The sequence below is a fragment of the Solea solea genome, chromosome 15 (assembly GCF_958295425.1).
Source record: "Solea solea chromosome 15, fSolSol10.1, whole genome shotgun sequence".
In the NCBI taxonomy this organism is placed as follows: Eukaryota; Metazoa; Chordata; class Actinopteri; order Pleuronectiformes; family Soleidae; genus Solea; species Solea solea.
The window spans coordinates 8,321,798-8,344,995 of NC_081148.1; the positions used below are offsets into that span (position 1 = coordinate 8,321,798).

At 40.9% G+C, this 23,198-nt stretch overlaps 1 protein-coding gene across 1 annotated transcript; it reads left to right on the forward strand.

Annotated features, from left to right (window-relative positions):
• The first annotated feature begins 427 nt into the window (after positions 1–427).
• Positions 428–22,925, forward strand: LOC131473733 (calcineurin subunit B type 1-like). Its single transcript, XM_058651199.1, has 6 exons — positions 428–772; positions 9,301–9,340; positions 16,789–16,965; positions 17,640–17,699; positions 18,103–18,287; positions 20,667–22,925. The coding sequence occupies exons 1-6, from the start codon at positions 443–445 to the stop codon at positions 20,712–20,714; spliced, it is 840 nt and encodes a 279-aa protein (XP_058507182.1). The 5' UTR covers positions 428–442; the 3' UTR covers positions 20,715–22,925.
• Positions 22,926–23,198: the final 273 nt, after the last annotated feature.

Genomic DNA, 23,198 nt, shown 5'->3' on the forward strand with positions numbered 1-23,198 from the left:
CTGTCAGTCAAAACAAAACAAAACTTTTTTAGAAAATGTACAGTTGTTTACATTTGTTTTCACCCCAGCTATAGTGTAAGCAGGAGACTTTTGAGAACTGTTATTTGACTTCACCCAAAATCCTTCACCTTATTGTGCATCTTCACATCCGTATGTCCTTAAATGTTACATTTTATAATGCATTCTAATATTATATCGCTTATTTTTGTATAGTTATGTATCCCTACCTTATAATTGACATTAATCTAATGTCAGTGTTTGTCCACGTTGTCTGTTGAGGAGATTTAGCGCCACAGGGATTATGCACTGCATACTATGAAGTCCATCTGCCTGGTGTCAGTACTGCAGTATCGCCATGTCGCCGGCAGGTAGCGCACTAGCACAATCCTCTGGAGGAGACGGTGACGTAAATAAATAAATAAATATAACTCGTAGTTCCCGGATGTACAGTAGTGCTGCACCTCCCCCTCCCTCGCTTCACTCCTCCCTTCTGTCAAACGGAGCCTCCTCCTCCTCCTCCGCGGACTGTCCCCTCCCAGCGGGTCTCCCTCCCTCTGCTACTGCAGTGGAAGAAGCCTCTGTGACGGAGAGAGACGGAGAGGAAAGACGCCTGAAGTCGAGTAGAAAGCGAGGCCGAGACCCCACAGAGCAACGCGGTCGTGTTTTGTTGTGTTTCTCGCCACAGTTCGGCAGCCCACCGACTCCCTCACTGCTGTACACCCTCCCAGTTCCGTCTTCATCGCCTGGATTTAATCATCCGACCTGCAAGATGGTAAGCGGCTCCTATTTTCACCCGCCGCCGACGGTGGTAAACACAGAAGTGGGCAGGCCGGCGCCTTAATGTGTCGAATAATGGGGCTTTTTGACAGCTTGTTTTTCACGACGAGCGCTTTGCTGTAACTTCACAGTTGACGACGTAGAAGAAAACTCGTCTCTCACTCACTTTTCCAGCTCCGTGTCGCGCGCGCTCTGTGCAACAGCCCGGGGCAGATAGTAGCCTGAAGCCTGTGGCCCACATTTTTCTTACCCTTGCTCGGCATCGCACACACTCTTATTAGCAACTAGGCCTGTGCAAATGACTTTTCGTGACAGACACACACATGCTCATCAGGCCCAGGGCTGGCCACTTAGTGTGGCACATTTCACGCACCAGGCAGGGAAACGTAACGCCCGCACTGCTTGTGTTTGCTCCGTAAGATTTGATCGCAATAAGTTCACAGCTCGCTGACGCTGAGTTCATAGTTGCAACAGTGCTACAGTTGAGTAAAGAAGCTGTACGTGTCATGTGTGTGTTAAATATATCTCATCTAATGCATATAGATGATGGTAAGTTGCCTAGTGACCATAAAGCATCCTCCTGGGCAGGCTGAAGTGACCACGACTTTTATCAATAGCAATAATACTTTTAAATTAAATTCCTAATGTGCAACAGATTGCAGCTTCACCACTTTATAATTAGTTACATCTAATAGTGAGTTTGTACCAAACATGGGAGTCTTTTCCACGCACGGTGGCCTTCATATACCAGCAAGGACATAGTTCTTTATTTGCACAGTGGACTTCCTAACGCATATTTGTGACTGTTTTTTCCATTCTGGCTACTGTAGAAACATGGTGGTGTAAGATGATGGTCTCTGCAAACCGAGGCCCTTGACTAAAGTATATTCAATAAGCTTATCTTCTACGATTATGAAAAAGAGGATTTTAATTTTACATGCTTGGACAAACATTGATGGGTACTGTTCTCAATTTCAATAAACCCCCATAAAAATTGTGCACACTGGAACTTTTCTTCTGTAATGTGAACCAATCATTTGGATTTGCATGGTTATGTTTGCTGTCAGAGCTGGACTGTAAAATCACATTTGGTGCGTTCTTAGACGATGTCAGATGTACAGATATCTTCATTTTCACTGAGTAAAACCTCAAATCTGGAACACTGACTGATGTAAACATTTCAGTCATTAAAAACCATGTGTAAATACAGATCAACACATTCACCGAACACTAAGATTTAAGTGTATACTCATGGACAGTCCATTAAATACAAAAAAAATATCAGTGTCAGTGACGTTTCAATAACAGATGCATTAACCAGGGGTTGGTAGAGACATTTGTGTTGCAGCTCTCTGTCAGAGGGAAGAAACTTGGGTTATGCACGTCCTATCGACTGTATTTGACAGTGTCAACTTATGGCCTGACAAAATGTATTCTTTTCAGCTGCAAGGATAGGTTGGGGGCAGGGATCCGCTGTTGCTTTAGCATGTAGTGGAATGATGTGATGTTAAGGGGATCATATGCTGCCTTGCAATCAAGCGCCACCCACATATGGATTGAGCGTGTAGCTAATGTAAAAGAGATAAAAGCCCCAGTGAACCACCAGCAGAAGTGATGTTCAACACTACGTGATACACACTGCACTTCCATCAGCCCACTCAATCTGGATTTATTCTCCTCACTGGCCGTTGCATTGCTGCAGTTCTCGGCTCGCACTGGAGCCAGCAGTCACTGGCACAGTTCAAACTCTTAGTGAGTCTATTTTTCAACCTCTCTGCTCAGTGAGAAGAAATGTTTAAAGGAGCATTCAAATTTCGCATCATGGGACACTTGCTTCTAATTTCTGGTTTGAACTGGAGATGAAATGGTTGTGCACATGCAATAATGACATGTCAAATAAAATATAGTAGCCAATATTGATGCAGGTGCATAGCCACTCTGATTTTGGTATTGTTCATATTTCTGTATATCTACCTACTAGGATTACATCAAGAACATATGAGAGTACATTTACCGTCTGTTGACATGTAGAGAAGGAGAACATATGACTGAATCGTTTTAGCTGGTTTAACTCAGCTATATACATTCAATTTGTTGCAACTGTAGCCATGAAGTTGGAGCATGATTTCCAGCCCCATTATGCATTTTGAATTGTTACCAAGATGAATCCTATGTTTAACAATCCAGAATCTATTAGTTAAGGATTAGGGAGGCACACTATTATTGACACAATATCGAATATTGGATATTGGCCAAGATCCCCCTATATGAATATGAATATGAATATGAAAATGAAAAATGTTTACAGCAGTTGGTAAATGCAGTATGTATCTTTATCCCCACCAAGAAATTCAGAAGAAGATTTGGGTATTGTTACAAAACTCTTTGCAGATAAGCCCTACAAGAGTTCCTTCAGGCAACAGAGATTTTCATATTTGCTCTCATTTTGTGTGGAACAAATCCCTCACACACATCCACACAGAAGTGGAAAGCGTACATAAACTTAAGCATACACAGGTACTATAAGCTGTATTACACTGTTTTCAAAAGAATGTGGGAGATGGTTCAGAAAATAAGTTTTCCTCATGTCCTTGAAGGTTTCTCTTCTGTGTGATAGATAGTTGTTATTGATGTGCAGTCAGCAGTTTATTGGGCCTGGGTTTTGCCTGGTCTTCAAAGGTGGGCGAATAATGGAGGGGTAAATTGCCTCAAACTCAGTCTGAAAGCACAGCTCAGCTCTGCACTCTGCTGCAACTCAGGAGAGTTGAGAATGTTTATCATAACACACGACTATATGAGAAGCTTGCAGGCACATTTGTGTGATGGAGGGGGTGTGTGATGCCTGAACTAACCTACGAAGAACATAAAGCGAGGATAAATCAACGAATAAACTGACATGAATGTATTCACACAAGCCACTTAAAGTCTCAGCAGCAATATTATGTGAAGAAGTATGTCATGCATGCAGAGTTACATAGACACACAGATGTTTAAAATGGCACATAATTGATTTCCCATGTGTGTAGACCCACACATACTAAAGGTATGGCTCTTATCAGACCTTGTATTTTATCAGTTTGCATGTTGATAGTCTGACCATCAGTCAGTCTGATATAGTAAGCAATCATGCAGCAAGGAGAAAATGTCAAATATTTTCCTGCAGATTCCCTGCACCATTAATATAGGACGAGATTTAGTCACTGTTCTTGTGATGTGATTTCAGTCTTATTTTGGATACAGGCAGGATTCATACAACTCAGATTTTAGTTAATATGCTGAAAATCTATCCTAACTACCCTGGTGTTTTAGAGCCTCGCTGCTGGCTTTATTATGCTTTAACAACTAGGGGGATGGGGTTTGCTGGACAGGCAAAAACGGATACCGTTGCAAATGATGAGAGCACTTAACCGCATTAACTTCTTGATTGGTTCTCATCAACCACAATTCAACTCCCAGCTGTGGCTGAAAAGCTCTGTTTAGACTTACTCTCAGTTTCTGTTTCAGTCTAATAAAAGAAGTTCCAGCTATTACTTTTGACCGTTGTTTCTCATTAGTAGCACTATCTGAAACTAAGCAAACAGCTGCAGAGGAGAAGAGAGAGAAAGAATTAGCTTCCTGTTTACACCAGCACATGCACGTCGCCCAGTCTATCTGAAAAGTGACACAATATGTTTAAGCATGTTGGTATGAATGCAGAATACTTTTGTTAAAGGGCTAAAATGCTTATCAGGATGCAGCTAATTGTCATCTGATTCAAATGAAAACATAGTATGGATCTAAGCTGAATGGCCAAGTGAAACCGTGCTTCAGCATTTAGTTGTTTTGTAATATCACCGTCTCTCAATGTGTCTTCAAAAGTTAAGTTTTTATGATTGGCTGTTTTTTTATTGTCTTATTGGCAAAGAGTTGTAATGTGAGCAACATATACTCAGCCTATACTCCTTAAAGTAAATAGTTTTTTTTTTTATTAATGCTAAGGGCTCCTATATATCACACTGCTGTGAGGAGATAGAAAAAAGGGTCAGCACAGGTAAAGCAGGGGACACACTACACAGCTTTCACAGTCGTGAAAGATTATGAAAAGACTTGGTGTTGGAGTTTTTATAATGTTTTTATAATGACTGAAAGACTACCCCACATTTAATGACTGTGCCTGATGATGGATCACAGACTACATGACTTTTCAAACCAACTCAACTGAACGCACCAAACTCAAGTGCAAAGTCGCAAGAGCAGCCAAGTCTACGAGAGCGACAGTTTCAAGGGTAAACACACATGAGCGACAAACGGCTTGCTGTTGCTGCTCTTTGTGCAGTTAATGTTTTGTCCCACCCTACTCTGACATTGTCTGTGTTTGCAGTTGGGTTTGTAATCAGTACATACTATCCGATTGCGCCCAGAGTTGGCTCAAAAATTCAAACACGCTTGATTGATTGCGACTGAGGTCGGGTCCGTTACCCTCCGCCGATTTGAGTCTTTGAGTCCCTCACACACTAACAGATTTCTGTGCCATTCAGCCATGATGACTGTCCCCAAATAGTGTTGACTGGTGTAGACTGTGGCCAACTGTAAATCGTGGATAAGATTGGGCAAACAATCTTGTATTGTGTCCCCAGCTTAAGCTGAGGATGGCTTTACTTCAGTGCAGTAAAGCCTGCACTGAAGCAAATGCTGAAGATAAGTCATCCAAGTAAACAAATATTCTATTTGGATATAAATAAGGCTGACATCTGCAGTCATAGACATAAGTAAACAAACCTTTATTGATGTAAATCATGTTTATATTCCATGGTAGCACTGTAACATAGTTCAGTTAATGTACAATACTAGTGGATGGAGAAAGAAGAACCCAACAAGCTTGAAGTGAAAACAAAGCCAAAGCCAAATGTGCTGTCCTTATCAAGGATGAGAGTTGCACAAGGTGAATCGAGGTGTTTGTCTGCGGCCCCTTATATTGTTTTTCCCAGTCTTTGATGTCATGTCTGTGTTCAGTGGGTCTGTAATTAGTTTTTTTTTTTTAAGCACGGCAATAGTGTACTACAGTGAACCAGCAACCATGCCAGGCTCTTCATTATGCAAAATGTGTTGTGTGTGCTAAAGCCTAATTGATTCTGAATGAAGCTTGCATTATTGATGAGCCAACACAAGTCTCTCACTAGCTCTTTCTCTTTTTGCCTCTATTCCGCTGTGACAAAGCAAGATTTTTTTTTCTGTCTCTGATATATTTATATTCATTGGCCTGGTTCACTGCCATTACCATCTGCATAAAGGGGCAGCGCAGCAAGAGCTGCATGAAGTGGTCTATTACAGATGAAGACAAGAGTAACTCTTGATGGCAAGTTAGCTGATCCAGTGACCTAAGGCAGACCTAACCCTTAGTGAGTAAACCTGTAATCCTCAACAACAAATCTGCTTTGCTGTAAGTCTCTTTATTTCCAGAGACCCTACTACAGCCACCACTTATGGATCGTAAATATCAAGGATGTTGTTGAGAGCAGGTCCACCCTATACTCATTTATCCACTAGTTTGTTTTGGTAAATATTATTTTACCATTTTAAGCCAAGATGAATTCATTATGTTTCATATATTCAATAACCACATAAAGGTTTGAAATAGATTTTAGCTTAAAAAGTTGCTTTCAACACAAAGTAGTTGTCGATTAATTTAGTAATTGTTTAATTGTTTAAGCTCTAATCAACACTGCTGTAGCATCTCATAGTTTCAAAATGGATACAAAAAGGGACGTGGTCTGTCACCATTTATTAATTCTATGCTATTGAAATGTCATACTGTTTTACCAGAGCTACATGGCGACCGCTTTATCCTCCACATGAGGGTCGCCAGTAGTTTGCATGACCCATTTGTGACAACTAGAGTAGATAAATCAAATTATTTAAGTAGTTTGAAGTGTTGTTAAAGTGTTTTCATGACTATTTTAAGGGGGAAATAAAGGTGTGAACAACAGTATGCCTTGCACAGCAGGGTGAGGGTGCATCCAGGAACCTGCCCTTTAACTGGAGAACCCTGGTTTATGGACTTGAATCCAAAACAATAAGTCACTGAACCTGCAGCCCGCAGTGCTGCTCTGTCTCAGATCGAGCTCCATGTAAGGGAGTAAACAAAGGGATCTTTCCCTATGGGGATCAATAAAGGATCACATTGTCACTATTACGCAGAGAGCTACACAGGCAATGGGACACCCAGTCCCTGTAATGGCAAAGTCATGTGTTACACTGGAATTCAATCTCCTGAACTGCCAGTGTGCAGCCTCTGTCAAGTTGTTCCACAGAGGAAACCATGTATATGTCGGCCTCAGATCACTGCACTGGTGGCTCACTCTGTCTTCCTCATGGTGTCAAATACTAAGTTTCTCTCTGGCTAATCCTGAGTCACCTCATTCTCCTCACTGCTCTTAAAATACCACAACTTCACTGAGGTAAGTCTACTGTAGCACAGTAGCACGGGGATAAGCCAGTGTGTGACGTAACTTTCACTGTCTTTCTCCAATCAGTTTAGTGTGTGTATTGTTACTCGGTGTTGGAAAGCATTGGCAATATTCCTTGGGTGTAACTTTTTATTTTACTTGAGCTTTCTTCACACTGGCAAGTGTGCAATTGCTCTCCTCATGTTTTTTTTTTTTTTTGGTTTTCATGCGATATACAAATATTTGATGAGGGATTGTAATAAGAGAATCAGTTTAGACTGCAGCATGACCTCAGCTGTGCTTGCTGAGGTTTTCTGAGCTCAAACACAAACGGTCAATAGCTTCAGCAAAATCCATTCAGCTGAAACTTTTGTTTATTTATCTGCTGCTGAACATCGCCATGTCTAATGTGCGACTGGATAATGAAATTGCTGCTGGTTTTGTCTAATAATCTGTCTATTTATTTTGAGTATGCTCTTAAATTAAACCCCTATAACCCCATATGCGGCATTCATTTCTAGTGGTTTCTTTAGTAAGGACACTGCAGACATCAATGTTGGCATAAAGACAATTTTTTTCACGTGAAATTCAGTACTGCAGTTATAGAAAAATCGACGAGCAGCTGTTTTCAGTAGCTGGTTCTCGATATTGTATGCCACCCCTCATGGCCACTGGAAGCTTCTGCTTGGAAAACAGAGCTCAGCTCAGTTTGGCTCTTTGCTGTTGCTGCTGGACAATTCTGATTGGTTGATTGCTTGCTGCTGGGCCAGGCCATGTTTCTGTATCTCTCTCAGCTTTGTGATGTCCATTCCATCACTCACTATCCCCCTCATTGCCACAGGGACTCCTTGCTGACTCCCATGTGAGCATTCAGCCTCATCTTGCCAGTTATCAGTGGACACTGCAGTGCTGGAGGGGATTGGATGCGGATGTGACTGCTGAATATCAGCCAATACTACTCTCTCTCTCTCTCTCTCTCTCTCTCTCTCTCTCTCTCTCTCTCTCTCTCTCTCTCTCTCTCTCTCGCTCGCTCGCTCGCTCGCTCTCTTCAATTCCTCAAACAATTCTGCAAACCCACACCCACGAAACTCTGCAAAGGACCCTACCTGTTACTGCAGTTATCTCCAACTCAAGTCTGGATTCAAGACTAGACCTGTTAACATACTGAATGTCCCGTGATGAAACTCATCATCCATGTTTAAACATCTCATACCGTCACTCAGAATGAAACCGCTTTATTCATAGTTGTACAGTTTATATAGAACATAGCAACAGTTACTCACCTCAGTGCTATAGGCTTTAACAATAAAACAAATCCATGTGGCCGACAAGACTTCATGTGTAAAATGAATGTGTAAAAAAAAAAATAATAATCCTGTAGCCAATCCTGACATGTTGAGTTAATTTTTGCCTTTGCTGGGAGTCACTGAGGGCAGGCAATCCTTACTTTTAATGTTGTGTGTAAAAGTTTTTATCTAGAAATATCTTCAGAGGGTTTTGATGCATGACTCATCCTAAGTGTTTTATCTGTGCACACCCCCACCCCATCAGTTAAGCTAATCAAATAGATTAGATTATCTGATGATCTATTGTTTCTATTGAACTGAGAAAAGCTCCAGGGCCCAAAGTCTCAGCAATTTATTTTACGCGTATGTCAACCGAAAAAATATAATTTCATGGTAATTAAGGATTATGAGAAAATTGATGTGACAGTTTCAGTTCAGAGTTTCTGATATACACATATATGAGTATAGGACGTGGCTGCATGCACTTTTGTCCTCATTATATCTGCTGTTTTTTGTGATATGAAAATCAATCTTTTGTTTATCACAGATCACCACCTGTTGCCTTCTGTATTTGGTCCCATGGTTAGTTTCATAAATAAGCAACTTTGTGTTCTGTAGAAAAATATCTAAAACACCAAATTTGCTCTCCTCTGATGGCTCGGAGCAAAAAGAAACACCCTGTATATTTTACATTCTGCTAATGAGAGGGATTTTAAAACTCTCTGCCATCTTATCTTAAGTAACTTAACAGATATAATTGTTCTTTATTGAAACTATTCTAATGTCTTCTCTGTTTCTCTCTCTGTCTTTAGGGAAATGAAGCTAGTTACCCCCTGGAGATGTGTACGCATTGTAAGTATTCATTCACGTGTGCTCACTTTAGATGGAGAGCTCTCTTCTGTTCAAGGATTAACAGCTTTGTATCTTTTTTTCTGGCCTGAATTATTATTGCATGGTTCTGACACACTTCATGTGTGAGGTGATGCCTCTGGTATTTTTATGGATGTTAATGTTTTGTATCATAAAGTTTGTCCAGTTGTGTGATGTTCAGAAGTGTTTCAGGAAGTGATGTCACCTCTAAATCAAACTCTAGTCAGGCATGTTTACAAGATGTCTACCTGGTGAGCTCCTGAGCTTTGAGGAGGAGGAGGAGGAATTGAGGATATGACTCACATTTCTTCTTTGTCCACCTCCTTCACCTTACCTACCTTGTGATGCATTATTCACAGACTTCACGCATTGTTTAAAAAGAAGCCACGGTTTGTAGATTTCAGTCTGGCACACTTTTACCAGCACGTTATTATGAACCAGGTTAAAAATGGTTCCAGTGCTGCATGTGTTTTAATGAGCAGTGAGACTACGACAGGTCCCACTGTAGTGTAGGTATACTTCAGGGGCAGTGTCACTGCTGAGGATGACCTCATCATTCTGACAGGGCTACAGAGCTATTAGCCTTTGGGATTTTTATTGCACTGTTGAAAAAGTGTCCAAACTAAATTATAACAGTCATAAAGGGATAGCAGGGCTCTAGAGTGCCATCATATTTTTTTTTTTGAGTGATTGCACTGGTGGTCTGAAATTTCATGCTGTTTTAAATGTGTGCATTTTTTTTTTATGTGACTGGGGTATTTTAGTGGGCTGGGCTCGACACGCTCGAGTGCAGCACTTAACTAGCACAACACACTAATGCATCAAAGGTATAAGCACAGAACCAAGGTAAAATGAAATTGAAGCAAGCAAACCTTTCTGAGTGTTTTCAACAGCCTGGCAGTGAATCTACAGCCACTTTAGAGGACAGTGTGTCCACATAAAAAAAAAAAAAAACTGCAACTACAAGATGGGAGCCTGACGCTAACATTACTCTCACTGCTCACTAAACATTTCAGATAAGTCAGCAGATATCACTTTGAGAGTTTCCTTACACCCCTCTTCATTGGTAAACCCAGACACAGCACAGTATTAACCCTGCACCTTATGGCCGCACTTTTCTATTATACAGTTCTAGCACGGCTCGACTCAACTCTACTTGTTATTTTTTGCTTTTTCAGTAGGGTTAGTACCTTGTACCTGGTGCTTTTTTTTGGTACCTGTTTTGGCGAGGTTCCAAGTTCAGGTCAGAGTGAGTCAGACTGAAAACATACAGTATATACATACAGTAGTAATTCAACTCTTAATTGCATTATATGAACACCATATTTTTTGGTAATGACATGTAAACACACAAATCTGATAAACAGATTTTAATCACTTAACAAATGACTGTGTACAATCTGTGTTAGGCTGTCTAACGTAGATAAAGTAGTGGCCATATTCTGGTGATAGAGCACACTTGAGCTGACAGATATTTTATTTGGTGAACCTTTAGTTAAGTGGCTAAAGTTAGTAGTTTTTCCTCACGTCTCCACTTGCAGCCATGTTTTTTTCTGAGCTTTTGATGAACAGTGTGGACACAGAGCACTTTCAAACTCTGTAAGCTGACTGTAAATCTGCATGCTGACGATACATAGGTAACCCCATTTAAGTATACCCAAACTGTCCCTTTATTGGCCGACATTTGCTTTTTATAGACAGAAGATACTGGACTGTGGGCGGGGGGTTGGGCCTTCCAGCTATTCCTCCCCCATGATTATGACTCAATGGGAAGGGTAGGTGGATTTAGCTGATCCATGATCCTGATCTGAACCCATCAAGGACCTCTGCATTCAATCTGGGCTATATAGCTTTTCTTCATTATCTCTTCCTTTTTCTCTGTCCTTTCTGTGTAGCAAGTGTAAGAATAGATATTAAATAATGTTCACTTGCCATGAATACAGGAATTACTTTGATTCTCAAATGTATTGTCTTAAATGAGTTTTCTATACACACACACACACACTTCTTTTTGCCTTCCTCCTTACTTTCTGTTCTCTTTTGTCTGTATTTGGCTTTCTCCTCTGTCTCTCACACCCTCCACTGACAGAGCAGCTGTTCAGCTCATCAACTGCTCAGACAGGCATTGGTTTTGAAGAAATTAGCTCTGGCTCGATGGTAGACGTGCCCTGTGCTGCACCTCCACATAACTGCCCTAAATCAAATGTGAACAAAGTTTAAGACCCACTCACCAGCCCATGCCATTTTTAGTATGTTGACATCTATTAGATTAACTAGAGGATTAACTGATACTGGCTTTATCAAACTCACATCTGGCAAATATATAAAAGCCCACTCTCTTCACACACACACGCACACACTCTTCACTCCATTGCAGGACTGTCTGCAGCCGCCTAAAATAAACAGAGGGCGGCTTGCTGGAGTTCCTTGTTGCTAGGGGTTTCCCTGATTTGGGAATTGGAGAGCCTCCGTAGGTGGGGGTGTTGGGGTGTGTCGGGGGTTTTCTGATGATGGCACAGCTATAAATATATGGGGAGCATCAATGTGCTGGATGCCTTGTGTTGCCCTTGGTATGGTCCATGCAGGCGAGCAGTACATTATCGAACAGCAGCCAGAGCAATCAGCGCTTTTGTCCCGCTTTTTATTTTTATGTAGAACACACACCTACTGTGTGGCCTCCTCTTACTCATGGCCTGGATGAGATAAGACTAGGTGTGACAGATAATAAGGTGTGTGTGTATTCATGCCCCTTTTCTTTATACCCAGAAACAATATGCTTTCCAAATCCACAGCTTGATCAGTGTTCTGCAAACCTCCAAAATGACAACGTCCTGAAATATTTCATTTTGTCCACAAACTAGAAATACTCCGTTTACTGTCATAGCGAGGAGCAAAGCAATTGGAACATAGTCAAGAGGCTTAAGTCAGAAGCAATTCATTAGTCAATAAACAATAGATTAATCAGTTAACTGTTGCATTACACTAGAAACTAAGTTAGTTGTCGGCGAGCTTTCAAGACATCAAGTGCTCATAAATGTATTCATGATCTCATCTTTCAATTAAGGGACTATTTATACATTTTTGTCTCTAACAAAGTGTTTTCTCCCGTTTCCTTGACAACCCTACACCATATTGCTTTGTAAAACCCATTATCCTAATGGGGGTAGTGTTGTGTATCAGACCCATGTAATTACTGAGCTGTGCATGTATCCTCCTCATGTTTACCCCCCCTCACACCTTATCTTGTGTATTTTTGGTGCTATACACAGCAGACTGTTATTATCGGTAACATTCCAACACATTTTCTGATCTCATACCCCACCCTCTCTCACCCCCACCTCCCCTCTTGCCTCAGTTCAGGTTAGCTTGGAGTCATGTGTCTCCATTAATGTGCAGAAAAAAAAGAGGACACATTCATTAATGACATTTTGGGAACATTGTGTTCTATAATTAAACAAAAATGGGGAGGAAAGTCCCGCTGCACTCACCAGATTTTCTATTCCCTCACAGCTGTGCTTCTCTTTAGTGGTTAGTTCGAGCCACCTGACTTTTAACTGTGTTACTGGTAGCTGATAATATCACATTGAGTGTGCGGTCAGAAATGCTGCCAAAAATTAGGTCAGCGTTTGACTCTCTCTTACACTCACACAAACAACCAGAAAGTGCATATGCCCCGATACACCCCCTCAATCCGCTCATACTTTGGCGGATACTAACGGCGAATACTAACGGTCCAGTCAGTTGCCTAGTAACACAGATGCAGGTGCATTTATGAAAGCGTGTATCTGTTGTGATCTGCAATGGAGGAGTATATGAGATTATCATAATGATCTCACAGTTACATTGGGTCTCCCTCAGAGCTGCTTATTAGCATATTAGCAGTGTGAGGAGCCTCTGTGTGCCTGTGCAGTTCTCTCGGGAAAACACTGACTTTCACACCGGAACAGTTCTGTATATTTGTGCCCTGAGTAATCTAATTAATGAAGAATTATATGAATAACGTGGCACTTAATTATTAAGTTAATGTAACGGAAACTATGTTGTAAAAACCCATTTTCTGAACCATATAGCATCCTGTAGAAAATCTGTTCTACAATATTATGCTATTGTAGGATTATAGGTGTAACGAACCAACTGCACCGTTATGTAAAACAGGACTCTTGTACCTTTTAATCATATTCTAACCAGGGGTATCAGTTTTTAGCATCACCAATATCATTGCAGCTGTCGCTGATGCCAAAGACTGAAACACACAGGTTATGGCACCAGGGTTAGTTACTGCATTCAGCTTCTTCTGCATCTGTTTCTGTAATTATACAGGTGTTGAGGACACCTCGTCTCTGTGGCTCATTTCATGGACACAGCTGTGCAATACCGTGAACGTAGCAGCTTCTGTGTTGGACACTGTATCTGTAATTGCACATTTTGAAGTCTGGCGACTGTAGTGGCAGTCAACGTTTGTAAATCTTGTGATCAGGGGATTTAGGGGACACTCTATTTGCTGCACTCACTGCAGTCAATGGCAATGATTTTGCACCTACTTGGAGGATGACTGTGTGTGATATCTACAGGAAGTTTACGAGGGAGTCGGACATGCATTCATACCCATAAAATTTCTATCTGTGCCACAGATGACCTTGATCTAATAAATATAGCTTCAGTATTAGGGCACTTACTGCAAGTATGGTTGCAACGATGCCCTGCTTATAGCTGAGCTGGTGTCATCTGCTGTGAGCAGGAAACAGGAGGCTGCTGATAAGGAAGTGTCTTGTGTCACAGGACAGCCGTGTGCTTGGCTCTCGTAACTCACACCTAGTGGACACAGAAACCCTGTGGTACATCAGATTTTGAGCATTTGTGTGTGTGTGTGTTTGTATCAGGAACATAAAAACAAGGCAGCAACACCTCCAATAGAAATAAATGTGTTTGTGTAAAATTCATGGAACTGAGATTCAGCGGGACAAACATGGTTTTGTTTCATGTTTGAGAACACGTTTATCGATCTGCAGGACACTCTGGCTTTCGCAGTGCTCAAGCAGCACACAGGCACAGTTGTGAATGCAAATAAGACGGCAATCAATCAACGATGAACCAGGAGCTTAACAAGCTTTCAGGTTTTTTATTCAAAACATCTGTGTACACACTTCCTGAAGGAGATGTCTTCAAATGTCCAACAGTCAATTTCACAATTGATTAATCAGACGGGTTAATCAATCAATTAAGTTAGTTGTTTGGTCCACTAAACGTCAGAAAAAGTGTTGATCGTTTGTCTCCCAAACCTCAAAATGATGATTAATGTAATTATTTAAAATACAATTAATCGATTATCAAAATTGCTAAATTACAAACTATTTAGCAATCGATAATATAAGACTGAAACTAATATCAGTAAATATTGTCGTGGTTAGCCATTTTAGCTTTAGCTAAATTTAAATTTTAACAAAAAGATTTATTAATTTCCTATTAATACAACTGCTTCCCTTTTGAATGATTTCAGAGAGTGTGATTGGCATCTGGGCTGTATATTTGGAACTGTGACAGATTCATAGTTCGAACAGATACCCAAATTACAGATAAAAAGTGGTCGCCCTAGTGTCAACTGTCCACCAGACAGTCTTGTCATTCCTCACCTCCTCCTCCTCCACTCTGATTAGCTGATGTAGCTCAGCCTGTCCCAATGTTAAAACACAACGCATAACCCACACCCAATCTCTCCCTCCCTTCCTTTGCATCATACGATAAGTAAAACAATGGGTTACTAATTGAAACTCAGTGTAGAATCATATTTCTTTGAGAAATGCAGTGGAAAAGATCAGCACACCTTACAGCTCACTCACATTTAAAGATTTGGTTTTTATTATTGCTAGTACAATACTCGTTAGAAATAAAGACACACATGTGAATTGCACACACTTGTTGGTCAGGTACAACACTAATCATTTTGAATGGTGTGTGAAATGATTTGGTTTTGAACAAGGTTTTGTTTTCTCTTCATAATATTCATAATTTTCATATTAAAACCAAAATTTACTGGTTTTCTTTAACTTTCACTCAAGAGCGAAAACCTGCCATTTATCGTGATAATTATCAACCTAAACTAATAATCTTTTTTAGCCTTATTGTCCAGTCTTAGTGTGAGTATAACTGATAAACTAGTGATGAGTCTGCACTCAAGAGCAACATTATTCCTAAATATATTAACAACCCCCAGTAGTGTTTTGAGAGTGCTGTTTATATTCAGTATCAGATACAGGTGACTCGAGGCCACAGCATACGATCTGCATTACTTGCGTTTTTGGCCTTAGGTCAAGAATCCATCCAGCTATAACACAAATGTCTTACAAGAGAGAAAGATGATGTGATGACCTTTTATTGAAATAGTCATATTTCCAGTGTGACATCATAATGTTCTGCAAAAACACTTGATCCACTATTACCTAACACCCAATAAAGGAACAAAAGGGGAGATTGTGACTAGACTCGATGGATTACAACCATGAGGTGGTAAATCTAGGATTTTTCCAGTGACCAGAGAGTTCAGTGTATAATAAATCTATGATGACATCTCCTTGAACCTCACCTGAGGTTTCTTAGCCTCATAAATACGTCACCCTACCTCATTGTTCCTCTGTCCCTCTGTTTGCTACGTGTTCAGATTAATAGATAGAGATGATGTCATTTAGGATCCCAGGCTACTGTTGTAGTTTGTGGTTGGCCGCCCGTATCATGTGACCCTCTGTGAATGAGCTTATATAGTAATTAACAACTGGCTTTGTTATTGCTTCTCGATAACTCCTTGCCATTGCTCAGTATAGTGGGTTAGAGAGTTGAGGCTGTTTCTCATGGCAGGGGAACAGAAGGAAGCACCAGTAGGCAACAAAGGCTGTGAGTTTGCAATAACTGTCTCCTTGTATTTGTGTCTCTTTGTGCTTTTTCCTCTGTTCCTTTCTCTCCCAATGACTCTCATTTCATTTTTTTCCCCCTATTTTAAGTTCTCTGCAGTAGTAATATCTGTACTCCTTTCAGGTCACAGAGTAGAACATAATGTGCTGTGGTTTCTGTGGGTCTTGGAGCGCTTGGCTCAATAATGTGCAGCCTGGAATTGGTGTCCTTGACCTAGTTGCAAGTGGTGGCTGCTAGAATGTATGACTATATTTCATGCAGGTGTTAGCAAGGGTATTTTATATTTTGCATGAATTTTTGCTGGCTCGGTGTACACGAGAACATACAAGTGCACTGTGGCTCATTTCTCTTTCACTTTGAACTATTCCATTTTCTTTTTTCTTAGTGAAGAGAGGCCGTCACCCTGAGTCTGATACCTGTGATCTTTATCATTTGTGTGATAACCCAAGAGCACCAGCTGAATATCTGCAAAGAAAATGTCAACGTCTCATTAAGATTTTCTCTCTTTTTTTTGTCTCTTTGTCCAGTCGATGCTGATGAGATTAAGAGGCTAGGGAAGAGGTTTAAGAAACTCGACCTAGATAACTCTGGCTCGCTCAGCGTGGAGGAGTTCATGTCCCTGCCGGAACTGCAACAGAACCCCCTGGTGCAAAGGGTTATCGACATATTTGACACAGACGGGAATGGAGAGGTGGACTTTAAAGGTATGCAATAAACTCTGATCTGCTGGTGTGGGGAAGCACTGTAACCTAATTGTACTGCCGTATTCTTATACATTTATTATGGCATCGGCTGACTAACATGGACGGTTTACTATTTGAAGTCCATGTTGTTGGTATTTGGCGTCAAGGCTCCCAGCGACGCAACTCCTTAAAACATACACTAAGCTTAATACATCCCTTAATAAAGAGGAACAGCTGCATCAGATGCATACTTCAGTAAAGAGCTAAGTGCAGTGTAGCTTTTCAAGTGACTACGAAGTGAAGAGGTCGTGTAAAATTACCTTCTATGATGGGCCTGTATGAGCTTTCGCCAACACCCACACACAAACATGAAATGACAACAGCAAGGAGGAAATGTGTCTGAACCAGTTTTTCTCAAAATGTATGTAAATCAGAAATGAAAGCATGTAAAGGAACCTTTCTCCATCACTAACACCACTGCAACATAAAAGTTGATCTTCATACTGGATTCATGTGTCTGTGCTGTCTGTGTTTTGCTTCTACCAGCTAACTAGAGTTCCATTAGCGTTCAGTGTGCAATAAACACACAGCATTTGAGTTAAGAAGCAATCCATGTGACTTGATGCTTCCATATACACATCCACAATAAATTCCATTATATCAAGATGACACCGATGATTTTTCTCCTTCCCCAGAGTTCATCGAGGGAGTCTCACAGTTCAGCGTCAAGGGCGACAAGGAACAGAAGCTTCGGTGTAAGTAAAGCTGCTCCTCCATGGATACCACATGTGGTTCAGGGTCTTCTATTGCTGTCTCTGTAGTTAAACCTGGCATGACCCTGCATCCTAGTCCTGCATCAACAAACAGTACTAGCCTGAAAGTTGGACACCACCGGTTTTTACTGCCTTTTGAATTAACGCTTAATGCTCGGGGCCAGTGTGTGTGTGGAATGCAAATAAGTGTGTTTATCGAGGGATTATTGAGTGAACGGTGGTGAAAAGGAGGACAAAGTTACAAGACGGGTAAAGACTTTGACCAGAGATGAGTCAAAGACCGGTTCTCGTGACATTTGATGCCCTGTGGATGTCTCTGTTTTTAACTGATTTCACTCTGCCTCCGTTTCTGTTCCCTTGTTTCTGCCACACCGCTGCACCACAGTCGCCTTCAGGATCTACGACATGGACAAGGACGGCTACATCTCCAACGGCGAGCTCTTCCAGGTGCTGAAGATGATGGTGGGCAACAACCTGAAGGACACACAGCTCCAGCAGATCGTGGACAAGACCATAATCAACGCAGACAGGGATGGAGACGGCAGGATATCCTTCGAAGAATTCTGTGCTGTGAGTGGAAGCCCCCCCACCCCCACACTCCCTTGGTGTTTTCTGCTGATGCAGACTGTTGTGCTGCAGGCAAATGTCAAAGGGGCAAAAGAAAAGCCTCGAAAAACAGCTTTTTCTCCTCCGGCTTGACAGCAGTGGGTTTAAATTTCAAGCTTACTGTGGAAATATGCCGTCAAGGGCTCTAAATATTGCCCGATGATTTCTCACTACATGATGTGATGGGGCTGTGAAAATGCTGGCTGTGACATTATTCTTATAATCCTGGGTTGGTCGTGTGAGAAGGTTGTGTAATAATATACGATGGTATGAAGGTTATGAGAGAAAATTAATTTAGTTGAGAAGATGAGTTTTCAGTCTGCAGAGGGAGAGAGAGAGGGAGAGAGACTGTTACTATAGTGAGATGAACATTGAACACTTTATTAAACTGAGGTCAACACATGAAGCAAACCTCTAAAAATGCTCATATAAAGCTGCTTCACACACGGAAGAGAAGTAATCATAACTTATAATCTACCAGAGATAAGCAGCAAGGTTCAAGAAGGCAGAGGCAAAATAAAGATGCAGATTATTTCAATATCTCCTCATTTTAAACCCTTCCTTTGCACTATGACTGTTCACCAGTCTGAACTCAAACCTCTTCCTGTTTGTTTTACATGAAAGCAATCTAAATACATTCCTGATGGCAGCAGCAGAAAGTCCTCATACAGGACACGTGTGGGGTCACTGATCATTTTCATGCCTTTTTAAGGACTTGGTTCAAAATGAAGCTGCTCCAGTGATCTTTGTTTTTAAATCTGCTGTTTAAAGCCACAGTCAAACAAACGGCTGGGATACCAACGCTATCACAGTTTTGATTCATAGAGCACTTTTAAAGATTTTGAAAGACGCAGTACAGTTTGAAATCCCGACCTTATACATTACACTATACAGTTTGTGAAAGTCTCTTTCAGATCTATCTGTGAAATAATGATCACCCACACCCTGACATCCTCTTGTCAGACCCCAGTGGCTCCTGCTTTACTTGGAGATATTTTCTGAAAGGAAAAGCACCACTTTCAACTCTGACAGACAGAAGGAGCACATGTGACAGCTGTGTCTCCGGAGCCTTGAACTAAAAAAGACGGAGTGTATTTTCAGGATGGCACGGGGAGAGTATTACATCGTCCCCGTCCCGCCCCCCCCCCCTTTTTTTTCTAAAATAAAGCAGCAACTTCCCAAGCACTAAATGGCTCAAGGAGGAGACAATGTGACATGATTTGTGTCTCGCTTGAAACGAAAACGGCAACAAAGAGTGTTTAAAAATAAGCGATGTAAAAATAGGTCTTATCTAAAGACTGTAGTGATGCGCGGGCCGACACACTCTCGGGTGGACTTTAAAGAAAATGCAGCGAGTTCAGGTGGGATAAACTATGAACAACTCACTGTCTGTACAGTTTCATTTGTTGATAGTTTTCCTCTCTCACTCACACCTATGTTTTTACCTTTTCCTAAAGACGTGTCTGTAGCTTTTGTCTGGATACTCCACCTGCACCAAATATCTTTCTGGAAGGATCCTGGCTCTATATGTCCTCTCCTCTCCATGCATATAAGAACAGGCTAAATCCTGTCACTGTAGACTCTGTTTTTATTGCACATTGCAGCGAAACACAAGGCGTAGACAAAAATGCAGTCTGTAAGCGAGGGCTTTTCTGTTCAAGGTGAAGACGTTTGTTTGTTTCTATTTATTTAACCTCTTCCTACACCTGTGGCCAGGATGTGGAAAGAGCAATATCGGCACCGAGGACAGCACCTCCTGATATTTGTAGCTCTATAATAAGATAAATAAAACCAAAATACACCAATGGAAGATTGCTAAATTTGGGAAGTAATTAACATATACTTTTGAGGGTTGGGTTCAGCTTGTATAACAGGCCGACAGGTGCGGGTCATAAAGTCAGAGTTTTTACACGGGCAGCATGTTGTTGTATATCAAAGGGGAACTTGGGGAACTGATTTTACACCTACGATCGGTTCGTTTGTTATTTAACAACTGAGCTTTCCAGCTTGTAAAAGTTGTTGTATAATGTTTTCTGTGAAATAATAAAACTATTATTTCGACACACACTCTACAAGTCTCGAAATGATGACGTCCTCATGTTTGGCCCACAAATAAAAGCTATTCTGTCAAAGAAGAGCAAAGACACTTTGTTTACATTTGATAACTCTAAAAGTGAACTGTAAATAGTACCATAACCCACCTTTGTTTGCAGAGCTTCACCCAGAGCTTCAATGCTTTGTTAGCACACAATTATGTCTTAGGCATTTTTCTTTACACAAGCCATCTCTGCATCTCTAGATTGCCTGAGTAATGATTGTTTTTCCTGTCTTTCTCTGCTCCAGGTGGTCGGAGGTCTCGATATACACAAAAAGATGGTGGTGGACGTGTGAGCGCGCCTTTGCTCGCTGAACCCCCGCCGCTCCTCCTTCCTCCTCGACACTCGCTTTCTCCAAGATCTGCTAAAGACGTCCGGCAAAATGCTCTCTGTGTAACTCAATGGAAGTATTCTCTCAATCTCTCTCTCTCACTCATTGCTCTCTTTCTTTCTGTGAAGCCACTTTTTTTCCTTTCAAAAAAACCACAGGCCTCGTGAAGCCAACTTTGAAGTGTTATTGAATTGTAAAATCCCCTCCGTGAACCCGGTCATAGCACTTTAAGAGACTGAAGGACATCAAAAGCATCTCCAACTTTGGATGGGAGGGAAGGGGCTCAGTGAGGAGGCTGGTTGGCTTGTCCATATGACATCATTTCTTTCTTTCTTTCTTTCTCTCTCTTTTTCTTTTTGTTATTTGTTATTTTTGATATTTATTTTTGTTCTTGTCTTTTATAAAGAAGAAAAAAAAAAATACAAGTATATCTACGGTTGTGTCGTGAGGAGGTGTATAGTATATTAACACTTGACTTACAGTGCAACTAGAAAGTAGGGTATGAAGTGCCAACCAGAACATATCCAGTAACCAGTCCAAGTTATTACCCATCATCACAGCTGTTGTCCTGCAGGACAAAAGTGACTCGCAAACACTCCCCTCGAACCCACGAGTCATGTCGGATTGCAAAATTACATTTCAGAGCTGTTACGGTTAGTAAAAATTCCAGTCACTCTTAGCAAAACAGTCCATATGTTATTTTTTATTTTGTAATAGTTTTATTTATACTTAAACATGTGTTTATATTGTTGGAGATGATCCTAGTTTCCTGTCATGAGAGATAAAACAAATGCCAACAACATATCTTTCCAAAAAATGATGACAAAGTCGTGGTTCACTCTGGACAAAGTATTTTTTTTTTTTGCATTGAACTGTGACACAATCTCAATTCCTAGGCTCAATTTCGGACGGCGGCTGGACAGACGGACTAAGCTAAGAACTGACAGTAGACGTGTGAGATTTTACACTGTTTGTGCGAGTATATAGCAATTTAAGAGACTTTATCTGCTGGCAGCGTTTTTGTTCATCAATATGTGTATATTAGGTAAAAATCAACGTGCTCATCATGTTTTAACAGCAAGAGGAGAAAGGCGCCTCCGCCCTTAGCGCAACATGAGCCCTTCTGAATATTTACCCGGTACGGCACAGGATGGGTCAGTTTTCTTGTACGCAACACAAACACTTCAATCTCATCATGTTGGCATGATGATCGGGTGTGCACCTCCGATAGACTGTTCAATGTAGTTACTCCTTTTTTCCTCTTTTTTTTTTTTTTTAAACATGTACATTTCAAAAGTTGGCTTCTGCTCCCACTTTGTCACAATCACCTCGTGTTCTCCTCCTTCCACCCACTAACACAAACAGGGAGAAAAACTTAATAATTCAACCAGACGTTTTATTTCGTAAGGGAATAACACTTCCTCCTATGAGCGGCATCAGGAATAGCTTATTTGTTTAGCTGTGGAGGCTCGACTGCTGGTTTGAACAGGAGTTTTCAGTCAGATGTGAATCTGGAGCGCTCAGTTGTCCCTGATCCCAAAGCTCCGCACGGCTTGGGCCTCCCTGTGCTTGCATGACATGGAAATATATTTTTTTGTTGTGCATGTAGATCAATTATTTGAAATAATCCTCTTGTTTACACATGGATGGTGATGTTAATATATTTAAGAATTTAATGGTATACAATATGGATGTTGCCAAACTTTGGTACATGTACACATATTCTATGAGAGGTAATCCAAATGAACTGAACTACATGTAACTTTTTTGTATTTTTGCCCGGATCAGCGAGATGCTTCTATTCCAGTGAAGGTTGCAATCTGATCCCGTCTCAAACTGCCACACACTGTACTCAGCTTAAAGGGGAAATTTTAGGTTTTTTGGTTTTTTTTCTTTTCTTTTGTATATAAGTATTTGTTAAATGCAGTTCTGGCTCTCTGTTCTCTGTATAGTTCAGATCGCGCTTTAGTTTAAGTGCAATTTTTTCCTTCTTTTTTTTCTGATGGACTTGGGTTTTTTTTAGTTTGTGTGGGGATATCTGAAAATGTACGTTTGAGAACTTTTTTTTTTTCTCCTTTTTCTGCATGCTGCAACTTATGCTGTGGGACTGTTGGAAACTTGATACTGTAAGAAAATTAAATAAAATTTAAATAAACTTTGAAATGTTAAAAGTAATGGGTAATGTTCAGTCATTGTCCTCCGTGATGTTATCGACTCCAATTACATTAACCTGTAACATTATTTTTCATTGTCATGAGGCAGCTGGTCTTGATTAGTTCCCGTTCCAAACCTTTGTTATAAATAGCAGATCCACAATGGCCAGCCACTTTATTAGGTACACCAGTTGAACTGCAAATGTCTTCATCACATAGCAGATGGGCTACAGCAGTGGACGCTCACATTGGACACTTCCGTACCTTATAAAGCAGCCAGTTAATGTAAATACAG